This window comes from Triplophysa rosa, linkage group LG12, assembly GCF_024868665.1.
Source record: "Triplophysa rosa linkage group LG12, Trosa_1v2, whole genome shotgun sequence".
NCBI classification, from domain to species: domain Eukaryota; kingdom Metazoa; phylum Chordata; class Actinopteri; order Cypriniformes; family Nemacheilidae; genus Triplophysa; species Triplophysa rosa.
Window position 1 is genome coordinate 10,338,975 of NC_079901.1, and position 12,840 is coordinate 10,351,814.

Here is a 12,840-nt window from a genome sequence, read left to right on the forward strand (position 1 = left end):
CTTCATTCCTTTAGGCTATAAAAGAATACAAAAAAAATGACCTGATGTATTTGAAAATTATTCATTCCAGTCTTCCAGAGACTGTATACAATTATTTTTTTCTTGTTGGAACACGACTGAGTGAGATTCAGGGCTCTAGAGTGCGACCAAAAAATCTGAGGTCGCACCAGCAGTTCGAGGGAAAAAAGTCTCTGCGAAAGTCTCCCTGTGGTTCAACAACAGACACATTAGGCCCATATCGTGGTCTAAACCAATCAGAGATAGTGAAGGGCGGACCCCCCTCTGATTGGCCGTGGTCCAGATATTCCTGTACGTGTGTGTACGTTTGAAAATGCTGTGCTGCAGTCGGACAGAGAGGTGAGTAGCCTATAGGCCCGTCAGATAAACATAGTGGATATTGCCGCGGATGATGAGAGAAGATGAAAAGAACGATTGACAACTTTTTCGTTAAGAATGTTAAGTTAAGGCCTGATCCGTCCGAAAATCATAACCAATGCTCTGACACGCTAGACTGCGACTAAATGGTCTCATTTTGCGACAAATTTTCCTGCCAGTGCGACTGTCAAACTGATCAATATATAATTTTTGCGTATTATAAATTAATGCGCAGAAATGTTATATTGCGCAAGCTGCGCATTCGGTCACTCATTTTCGTCTCCCCTCCTTCAACCATTCGCTCATCTATCAGTGGCCCCGCCCCCAAAGACGTAATTCGCGGGTTACGGGTAGAGGCGAAGGACCGGAAGAGCAGACGAGTGAAGCGCTCAATCTTGCAACTGAAATAAATATGCAGAATACAAGAATTTCCCCTGCTAAGGTACAAAACAGCAAAGATAACCAAATGTGTTGCCAGTATTGTATGCCTGTGAAGCTAATGCAGGAAACACGTGTTTAAACTTTAAGCACTGAACTATTGTATAAAGATCTCTTAACAATACTGCAAAGCATACAAAACGTTATACATCACGCTAAATACTATTTATTTGTGAGTCGCTATTGATAGAAGCCAAACGAGTATCAATGCAGCTTTCATGATGAATAATCACTAAAAGCTTTCAGGTCTCGCGGGTTGTTTGAGATATGCGCGCGCCCAGAGAGTCAGAGCACAAAATACTAAACGGAGTTCTCTTTCACGCCTTCTTACTCTGAAACGGACATATTAACACAAAATAACCTAAAAATTCCCATATTAACAAGAAACCTTGTAAAGGTATTCAGTTTGTTTCGTGACCAAACAGTTGGGAAACAAAACACGTGTTCCAGTATATTGCGCGAGCTCTTAAAGGGGCAGCAGCATAATAAAGATCTCTGTTTATAATGTTCATCAAACAACAACGGACGGGCCCAAAAACACTCACTGATATTAAAGGAATTGTGTTCTCTTATAGGAGTCGTTCACAACAAATAAAGGAAGAAAGTAGCTTTAAGAAAGATGTGCTTTAAATATGGTAAAGTGTTGAAAGAGAGTTTACATGTACAATAAAAATAATTCAATAATAAACAATGATTTGTATTAATTTCTAATTGATTTATTAATGTATTAAACACATTTTAATGAAGTTTTAGTGATTCTTTTTTCTTACCTCACCCCACGACTCTGGTGCTATCAAATTAAGGGCTGGTGCCACCAACTGAATAACTTGGTAGCACCAGTGCCACCTCTCTCAAGTGTTAGTCTAGAGTAGGGTTTTCCGATAGATATACTATCGTGTATCGACGATCCTCAGACCTATCGGCGATAGCTGATTCCCTAGACGATAGTTGGCTGTTTGCCAATATATGTTGCAAATCAATATTACAAACGCGCATTGCGCATTTCTTCATGCAAGAGAGCTTGCAATGCACGCGGCTTAGGCTTTTCCTCGCACCAGAGAGAGTTTATAATGTGCGGGCTTTGAGTTTTCATGCACGAAGAGCTTGTATGCACGAGAGAGTTGTGATGCGCGGCTCGGGCTTTTCCTCGCGCCAGAGAGATATAATGTGCGGGCTTTGAGTTTTCGAGCACGAGAGAGCTTGTGATGCGCGCGGCTTTGGCTTTTCCTCGCGCCAGAGAGAGTTTATAATGTGCGGGCTTTGAGTTTTCAGAGCACGAGAGAGCTTGTGATGCGCGCGGCTAGGCTTTTCCTCGCGCCAGAGAGAGTTTATAATGTGCGGGCTTTGAGTTTTCAGTGCACGAGAGAGCTTGTGATGCGCGCGGCTCGGGCTTTTCCTCGCGCCAGAGAGAGTTTATAATGTGCGGGCTTTGAGTTTTCAGTGCACGAGAGAGCTTGTGATGCGCGCGGCTCAGGAATTGCTATGCGCGTGAGGGTTTAAAACCAGCGCACGAGTTTTTCCCGTTTGGCAATCAAGTAATAACAGCGCACGCGGGCATCAGTGACGCATTTGGATGAATGATATTGACTTATAGCAATAGTTTACTTTCTCTTGTTTCAAAGGTTGCGCTGGTAAGTAACAATGTTGCCAGCTGCACTGAACTTAAACTCTGATAGAATGCTAATTGCAGTCACACATGAGCATTTTCTAGACACATAAGCTACTGTTTTTGTCCACAAATCCAGCTGGTCATAGATAAATGCGTAATTGCCCCGCCCCTCGATACTATCGTGTATCGGCGATCCACAGGCTGGCGATCGAACGATCTGATTATATTGAATATCGCCCAACACTAGTCTAGAGCCCTGCTTTCTTGTATAATTGTGCTTCAAATAAAGAACTTTATGTTGACCAGATTGTTAGTTAATCATTTACAAGTCAATATTGCCTATATGGATAGCGATTTTAAAAAAAAAGTGAACTTGTAAAACTGCGGTGTTAAATGCGATGCGGTCGAAAATTTGGGTGAACCTAACTTTTGTGCTGGTGTACCTAAGAAAAAAAAGTTAGGCGCACCAGTGCAACCAGTGCAAAAAGTTAGTCTAGAGCCCTGAGATTTATCCACCAAAAATAAAAAAAACAAGCTTATAATATAAAATGATCAATGTTACACAACCATTTCCGAGATGTAATTTTTACATTTCATTAGAACCCTGAGCATGCTCTCAATATCATGTCTGTGATGTATTAATCTGGAGAGCGTGGACTGGGATCAGGCCTAAATAAATGGAAATAAATGTGCCATATGATCCAAAGTTTAGGAGAGAGAAAGATCTCTCTGCGGTTGTCAGCTGAGCTGTGCTTTTGCAGTATTCCTCTACAATCACTCTAACGCAATCGCTAGATCCAAACACATCTGTCAAACACACAAAATGCAGAATTCGCTCCTTACAGGAAGAGAATAAACAAACCTAATGTGATGGAAAGCGAAAACAAGTTTGATGTTGAAGAAGATTAAGAGAGTGATTGTGACATAACCAAACCACATGCTCTGTAACGTATCTAATGTAAACATGACATCAAAAAACATCCTATTTACCTAAATGCTCATTTCTGGTTACCGTGCATGAATCACCAACGGACATTATGAAAAAAAATGCCTTTGTATGTAATGTCTTATGTCTTTGTAAAATTTCATTAAAGTTTAACAAAGTGACTAAACCGACTTTTCACCACCAACTTTAAATATTAATAAAAATGTGGGTAGGGCATGCTTCGTGGAAACTTTGTAGCATGCCCGCATTTAAACAAAACCACGTTTCCATAAAAATAAATATATTACAATACATTAGTAGGCCAGTCTTGCTTTCCTGTAAGATTGAAAAAGTAAGTGTGGAGAAAAGGTCAGCCCGCTTTGGCAGGCCCAATTCCTCTCAGCTGGTGGCGACAAAAGTATGCGTGTGATTTGACTTTCATTCAGTCTTAAGACCCTGAGGTCACCCAAGCAATTATGTTCAGTTAGATGAGTTTTACCTTTCATTCCTCAGAGGCAGACACACAACTATTAGCCAAGGTTTAGCGGAAGCTGGATGGCTGAACGGCATCCAAAGTCCACACGTATTCATCATTTTTATGGCAGGGTTCTACGCTGGGTCACTAGTGACTCTGTGCATGTGTGTGACAGTGAAAACCACTCCGAGTGTCAAGAATGACTTTCTGTTGTGTGTGTTGGTTTGCGTGTGTGTTTTTAAAGGCTCTGGGGAGAGATAATGTGCAGGCGCTCATTTGTGTACATTGAAGTGGTTTGTTTGCTACCAAACGGTTTCCCTGACATAGCACGATAACTCCAGAGAAGAGTCAACGGTTTGACAGACATCTGAATCAGATATAATATGAGCATCAATTTCCTTAACGTTTTAGGTAGAACTGCATGGCTTTCAATGCTGGTTTGGTGCTGGTTTAGCTGGTGAACAAACATTACCATGCAACACAACATGCAATGGCCTATTTTACTAGAATCATGATGAGCGTGAGACCAAACTATTCTTACATATTAGAAAATGAACCTCAATTCACATTTGAGAAAAGCCGATGACTCCAGGGTAGCTGTGCTCACAGGAGTGTAAAGAGGAAATGACCTAAGCACATACTTTCTGTTTTGTGTAGTCTGACTGGCAGCAGGGCTTACCTGAAACCCACTTTCCTTTAATTTCTTCAAAAGGTTTAATCACGGAATCATCTACTTGAATCTCTCTGGCACAAATGAGCTGTTTCGCTGTGCTACAGTAGTCCAGGAAAGGATTGTGCTTTGTACAGGAAGCGGTTTAATTCATGCAAAAGGCAGGAGGTGATGTGGTTTGAGGCATTTTCTTTGACAACCTGGATTTTCCATTTTGTCAAGGCACGTAATGTGAGGTGTTTAGACCAAATGTTCCCATTTGATTTTATTCTAACTTTCTACCACTGCATCAGATTCAGATCACAGTTTACAGTCATGAAGGCCATCAGAGTATACGATATTCAGTCACAACTGAACTGCATTAAAACATATGTTTGCCTTAAGGGACAATAAAGACTAAAATGTCATCTAAGGCCGTGTTCACATTTGACTTCTTTTTTGACAAGAAAAAGTTCAAAAGTTATTGAAAGTGAAAATTAAACTTACATATATATAAAACTATGCTCCAATGGGCATTTCGGCCGCCATAAAATTTTTTCGAGCTTGAGCCTTCTCGACCAACCACGTTCCTCGCATGTTGTTATGGAAATCACAGGTCTCCGTCATTGGTTAGCTTTGAAAAAGGTGCATGACGTAGGGCTTTTTTTTTAGAAAAGTTGAACTTTTTTCAACCTCAAAAGACGCTCTGAGCTGCAGAAAAAGATGGTGGCGCTGGCGTTTAAAAAAGTGCTCAGGACTTTTTTGAAAACACGGTTTACTCCATAGGATTATAGTATAAAACAGACGCTAGCAGCTTCACAAAAAGAAGTCAAGCGTGAACATGGCCTAATAAGTCACATGGCTAAACATACTGTATGTTTTGTGTAGTTTGTATTTTACCTAAATCATTAGCCTATGAACCTTGTGGATTTAGTGTACTACACACAAACACACAAGACTAAGCCTTGTATAAACTCTTTCTTCTTCGGTAAAAAAACCCTTTTGACCTCTTGATTTGTATATTAACCGGCCAAATTGTATTTTACCACAGACCGTTCCAGATGTAAATTGAGAAAGAAAGAGGTAGAGGGTGAGCAGGGCGTTGTTTGGATATGATGTGGCAGAGGTTTGTAATTCATAGATAAAGGAGGTGGGGTGTTCTTTATACCAGGACGATAATTTACCCGTCAGCCCATCCATGTAAATATAAACAGCTGGTAGTACGCTTGCACTTCATAACACTACAACTGAAAATTCCCTGTAACCATTACCCTCTATTTTCTAGCTTTCTGCCATCAATTTGTGAACTTTTAGACCATAGATACACAGTTGTTTTCAAACTATTGAGGGTTCAGATAAATATTGGCTTCATCTATAAAACAGGAAGCCCTTTCAGTGATCGGAAAAATATGTAAATAAAATTCTTTTGAAATGAAGAAACACCAGGGATACTCTGCTTGACTGAAACAACAAAATTACAAAACCGTTGATGGGATACAAACGTGAAAAAAAGACATTTTCATTGGAGAGGATCCAAGCAGGGAAGATCGGTTACGTTCTCATTTACACTTCAAAACTTCATCCAGAGGAAGTCACTGTTACTAGTGTATCTGTTTCCAAAATGGCTGGAAACATGCCTACAAACATCCCTCGCTGCTGTCCGCAGTAAAACTCATCTACTCTCCACAAAAGCATTACAGCGGTAAGCCCATAGAAAGCGTTAACAATCATGTTTCTTCTTATCAACGGCCTGCTACAGCGCTTCTGATATACAACTTTTAAGGCGATTTCCTCAATATTTAGGTTTTTTTGCACCCTCAGATTCCAGAGTTTTACATAGTTGTATCTCTATCAAATATGGTCCTATCCTAACAAGCCACATATCAATGGAAAGTTATTTGTTCAGCTTTCAGATGATGTATATATCTCAGTTTCAAAAAATGTACCCTTATGACTGGTTTTGTGCTTCAGGGTCACATTTATGTCTTAAGGTCTAGGAAAGCAAGACTGGACATTTAGTGGACATCTGTTTACTGGATATACCTCAAGTAGAGTGTCTTTAAAAAATGTGCTTCACGGCTCAGGAGGTCTTTGTATTAATAGACATGAGTATTTGCATGCATCTCTATGAACTTCAAAGCTGACCAAGATCTGATTAAAAGGGAAAATGATAAAGCACATAAAGCAAAACTCTGAGGTAAATTAAAGACACATGCTGTAAAGATTTCTATGGAGAGTTAGTGCAAGGCACCTGAACACTAAAGTAATACAAAATGACAAAAAATATCTGTGAGCTGTCTCATTCATTTCAATGGCAGCGGCTGGTTTAGTTCACAAGTACAAGAGGTCACTCTAGCATGTAAGTGCAGTTCTGCAAGAGCCATGAAAGTATACAAAGATAATGTATCTTACACACCCGAGTTAAAAAGTTTACTGTGCAATATATCACCTATCCCCTTAAAATCCATGAATACATGAGTTTATGTACACGTCTGTCAAATGGACGCTGCACTAATAGGTTTTTATGGATCATCCACTCATGTGTAAATGCATGCGGAATAAGAGATGCACACGCATGCACACACTCTAACACAGACTGAGGAACGCCCCTGATATTCTCTGGCCCTGTGCCATCGTCCAGATGTTTTTCAGGCCCCTGAGGTCCACTGCAGGTAAATGAATTACCCCTGAGAGAAATAACACATGTACAGTGTGAGAAGTAATGGCTGCTTGATTGCTCTTCAGACAGGCACATTAATGATGCACACAGGAAGTGCATGTCTCCATTCTTCTCCAGTTAAAGCGATTGAACGATCGCAAGCTTTTTCTTTTTGTTCACCCAGAACCTGCATGCTAGTGGTAACAAATATAATCCATAGGAGTGTTTACTACTTTAATATGACCTATAATATTTTAAAGATAAAAAATGTTAGTATTGCATCACGTGTGATGTCATAAAATGACAATTTGAGCTCTGCTCCCAAAATGTGAGTTTGTTTGAACTGAACGTGAACTTTTCAGATGGTCCCTCACCCACTGCTTTTCCAATATTTCTTGGAATTTTCTTTTATGTATTTTGCCGTTATGGAGATTTGTGTTCCCTGGCATTCTTGTATTGCTGACGTGATGCTCCACCAATTGAGTTATGTGAATATCTGATTAGCACGCAAAAGAAACCCCACAAAATAGTAAGACGAATGTTCATTCTGCCGGAAAAGCAGCTACAGTTATGCACACCAAAGTGAACTTTTAGTGGTACACTCCAGTGACGGTGAAAGGTCCAGTTTTGTACTTTTTTTCTGACAGTATATTAGTATGACAATAATTTGACAAAGGCAAAAAATTACCAGGCTAATAGATTCTTAAAAATGAATCTACACAATAAAGACTGAGCAAACGATACAGAATTCTAATTGGAATTGAATCTAGCCATACAGCAATAGGGCTTGCGTTATTTAAACATAATTTATATAAACATTTGTGAAGGGAGAAAGAAGATTTTCCGTCAGTCATATGTTGTACCATGTCAAACTAAGGAGGTATATAACTCCACTGGCATTGCCGCTCATGTCAATAAAAGTTGCTCAGCTTTTGCCAGAACCGCCCCTCACCAGAAATACAGCATGAATTCAACAAAATACTCTCAAGCCACTGGAAAATGACATCATAACAATGGTGATAGGCAAGTAACAGTCCCAGGCCCTTCACTAGCAACTACCTTCAATTGGCATGTTGAAGTCCATTGCACATTTTTAAGAACTCCTCAAAAAAAAAGAAAAAAAGCATTCAAATGACTTTAGAAGACCAAAATGAAAACCAGCACTCTGGGCTCAACACTGAATGCCAGCAGGACGAAGATCCAAACTCCAGAATCCACTCGACAACATAGGCAGTAGTTTAGGAGTCCGAGACAATATTTCAAAACATACCTGCTGCTACAGTATCTCAAAAACTGGAAGCCAATGGCATTCCTTTGATTCCACAAACATGTGCGCTATCGTGCACATTTACCTCCTAACACCTCGAGCCGAGCGCATGTGGGTGCCACACCGTTGGATAACGTGTATAAATCACCTTCTTCTTTTATGTAGGGAAAGCATGTTTACCAGACTAAAGCACAAATGATCATCTCCTTGTATAAATTTTGCCAGAGGAGGCTTTGTTGTTTTACAAGTTCATTTCAGCGGCCCATAATGGGCTTGTCTTGATGGAGATTACAGGCGGCACTTGTATAAATAGGTCACAATGTTTCTGGGTTGTTGGAGCCGATTTCCTCTTGGACAAGAAGCGAAGCTCTGAATAGAAACCAGGTCCCGAGTGCAAACCAGTGTCACTTGCCTAGGGATTTTATTTAATCCAAAAAAAGACCAGAATAGACAGCACCATGGCGGTACCGTAACAGACACAATACTACAAACTGTATCACATTTCTTGAAGGTTTCCGATACCAACAAAAAAGCCAACTTTAAGACCAAGGAAAAGTCAGTTCCGCAAATGTTAAACAGTGACCTACAGAATATTATGAATAATGTTCATGAGCCAAACCTATAAGGTGTATCATTTTTTGTCCCCCTCCAGTATTCTGATTATTCCTATGCACCTAAACACCCATTATGTTATATAAATCTAAACAAAGGCAAATATAGAAAGAACAACTAAACGTTTGATAAGCATCTCAACCTCATCTCTCAGGACAGACGAAAGTATCTAACAGAGGTCTGTTAAACATCAGTGAAGGCCACACCCCTCACATTTGTTGTTCCTAAATAACACAGACGCAACAGATGTCTACATACAAACACACTGCTCGTAAATACTTGGAGATAAATGTCTTACACACCTGCAGGTCTGTGCATGTGTGAGTGTGCTTCACATACTTCGGGGAGCAATGTGTCCACAGAGGTGAGCTTCAGTACACCTGACAAAATTTCTCTTTAGGTTGTCCACATTTGTAAAACTATGAAAAGAAGTCAATAGTGCTTTTGAAAAATGTTAACACATCCTTTTTAAGAGTGTATGGCTTTCTTCTGCAGAACACAAAAGAAGATATTTTGAAGAGCGTTGGTAATCAAACGACATTGGTCCCCATTGACTTCCATTGTATGGACACAAAACGACCGAGGCATTTCTCAAAATATCTTCTTTTGTGCTCCACAGAAGAAAGAGCCACAAATGACATGAGGGTAAATAAATGATGACAGAATTTTTGTTTTGGGCTAGGAGTGTGTCTGTGTGTGTGTGTGTGTACTCACAAACTCTAAAGCCAGATCCGGGCACCGGTTGTCGTCCCTGCTCACTGTTGTAGATAGTGGTGACATTTCCCCGCTCACAGTAGTTGGTGCAGCGTCCCTGCGTGCAGCGCAGTCTGCAGATGGTGGGGGTGAACATAACCTTGATCCGCTCCGCACCCCCGCGGATGACTCCGGGCGAATGTTGGCCGGATGACGGCTGAGCGTTGACTAAACAGATGCAGAGAGCAAAGCCAAAGCAAAGCAGCAGAGTCAGTCTGTGAGCACGCATGGTGAGTCCCGTTTACAGACGCATCACACACACATTTTTTTCTCAACGTCCTCCTGTGTCTGTTTTTCCTTGCGATATCCCAATAAGAAGAACGATGCCAAACAGTGCACAGAATTATGGGTAATGTGTGCCACTCACACCTGTGTATGCATATACCGTGCGCAGCTTTGTAAGGGTGTGTATATGTTTAGAAGCGCAAGAAAGTGAATAAAAGTGACTAATGCCGTCCGGATATCTAAAAGCTAACTCTTGCTGCGATCCAAACGCTCCGCGCAGTCGGGATTGTATCCATCACCCGCTGGTGTTCACTGGTCCTCGCTGGCCAACTCTCTCCGCCCTGCGCTGACAAACACACTGACAGACTTCTCCATGCACTCGCTACATGAGGAGAAGTTTCTCTTTCATACGAGGAGGAGAAACGAGAGTGGGCGGCGAACGAGAGGAGGAAAGAGAGAAAACTAGTGGGGGAGAGACTTTGAGTCTCTGGCATTGCACATGGGGGTGAGGTCAGCGCTGTTTAAATGTGCGTGTGTGTGAGTACTGGGGGCTTGTAGATGAAGGGAGGGGGTATTTTTCTTTTGCTTTGCATTTTCAACACTGTCATTTGGCAAGATTTTACTGTTCCCCTGTGTCCTCCAAACATTAAAGGGATAGTTCACCCACAAAGAAAATTGTCATTTACTCGCTCTCAGGTTGTTTCGAAGCCAGCAGAGAGAACGTCATTTTGTGCTGTGGAACACAAAATTTGATGTATTGAAGAATATATAGGTGCTTAAAAATGAAAGCAGCATTATACCGTATATTAAAAGTGTGACATGATTAAACAAAAGATTTGTAGTATCTAAATCAAATGAATTTGTGTTTGATACTTTAATGGAAACATTTGTCATTTTGGAGCTTGACAGCATCTGACCCCAATAATATTCCACCTTTTGTCTTATACATAAGAGAGTATGTCATAGGTTCGAAACGACATGAGTAAATTTCAAATTTTTCATTGTTGGGTGAACTATTATCAATATCATAAACAGACGACATACCAACATACAACAGATACGTATAAAAGCATACAAACAACAAACAAAGATATTAAAAATGAACAACATTTCAACATTAACTCAAACATTTCTCATAAAATTCAAAACTAAATGACCCGAGTTGTGCCATCCATATTAATCTTATAGTTGCAAACTTTTAACGGGATGGATCGCTTTGTTATTTTTCTCACTTTTGAATAAAAGTGTCAGCAAAATATCCAAATGGTAATGTAGCATTTACAGCAGTATCATATGTTTGAATATTATTACTGTTCTTATAATGAAGTTCATAAATGAATAAAACATCACAGAGCTGTAAGAGAGTAACCCTGAGCAAAAAATCTTCCTCGGAAGAACAGCAAACAATGGATTAAATGGTTTAGAATTAGGTGACTTGACACAGTTTTTGAATCTGGTACAAATGACCCTGTTTTCTGTCTGGGAGCCTCGAGGGGAAACTCTGTTTTGGAGAAGAACAAATTTCTCCCCGACACCTGTAGTCCAGAAGACTGACTGCGAGTCTCTGCAGCTGGTGGAAGAAAGCCTTGTGGGACGGTAAATTAATAACGCTACCGTAGGGAGGATCCAACCCCGCTCACCCCACATGACCTCCTGATGTAGTCCTGAAAATCATTTTTTCGTCCATGTTATTTTAGCGGAAGAAACAAAACAATTTAGAACACAATTGATGTGGCTCATTTACATTATTACACATTCAAAACAAAGTTATCAATGCACATCATGACTAGGGTTGGGTATCGTTTTTTGTTCATTTTATCAATTCCTATTCTGCTTATTGATTTTGATTCTTATCGATTCCCAGGTTGAAGTAAAACATTTAGATGTCAACCTGAATGGTAATGTAGCCTGCTTATTAACTGGTTTGCAAAAATATATACAGTATTTATGAGCACCGTTTTGTGTTTCACACAGCAACCATGTTTTGTCCAATTTATTACAATCTGTATTACCATAGTTTAACTACAAATATCATGGTTAAACTGTAGTTACTATGAAACTATGGTACATTTGTGGTTACTGTGCTTTACCACAAATACCATAGTTAAACTATGGTTACTACAGTAAAAATATAAATTTTTATGAAGGCTTTTGTTGAGATATTATCAGATCACAAGTTAAAGGGATAGTTCACTCAAAAATGAAATTTCTGTCATCATTTACTCACCCTCAAGTTTTAAACCTGTATACATTTCTTTGTTCTTGAACACAAAGAAAGATATTTGGAAGAATATTAGCAATTTTCAGTTTCGGTACATCATCCAATACCATTGTAGAAACACAAAATAAGATATTGTTATGAATTTAGGAAAACAAACAGTTCTGGGGCACCTTTTGCTACCATTTTAAATTGTCCTACAATGATAGTCAATGATGTCCCAGAAGTGAAAATTGCTAGTGTAACTAATATTTGAAGAGCTCTTTTCCAAAACGCTATAATCCATTTGAATAGTTTTCATGAAAATGACATTTTTTTACCTAGACCCATACATTTTGTTAATATTCAATTTATCCTGTTAAAATGGTCTGTTGGCTCAGTCTGAACATGTTAAACAATGATTGTTAAATGAAACAACAATATTGTCGATTATAAATTCAAAGTTTATTTTTATTTTTTCAAAACGCTACAAATCCATCCTTTTTTTTCAAAAACATGTTGGTTTATGTCTTTTTAAAAACAAACAAACAAGAGAACATGCAACATATGACATCAGGGACTCATACTGTAAATTAATATAAATCAAATAAATGCAAATGCATGAAATAAATAACAGCCAAATAGAATAAATAGTA

The 12,840-nt window shown here is 39.4% G+C and overlaps 1 protein-coding gene across 1 annotated transcript in view; it reads right to left on the bottom strand.

The window, feature by feature from the left end:
* Positions 1–12,840, bottom strand: part of LOC130562597 (latent-transforming growth factor beta-binding protein 4) — a 66,920-nt gene that overhangs the window by 38,819 nt on the left and 15,261 nt on the right. The window contains exon 5 of the mRNA XM_057347693.1: positions 9,724–9,930. Coding sequence (XP_057203676.1) covers positions 9,724–9,930 — 207 coding nt within the window. The remainder of the gene's footprint in view (positions 1–9,723; positions 9,931–12,840) is intronic.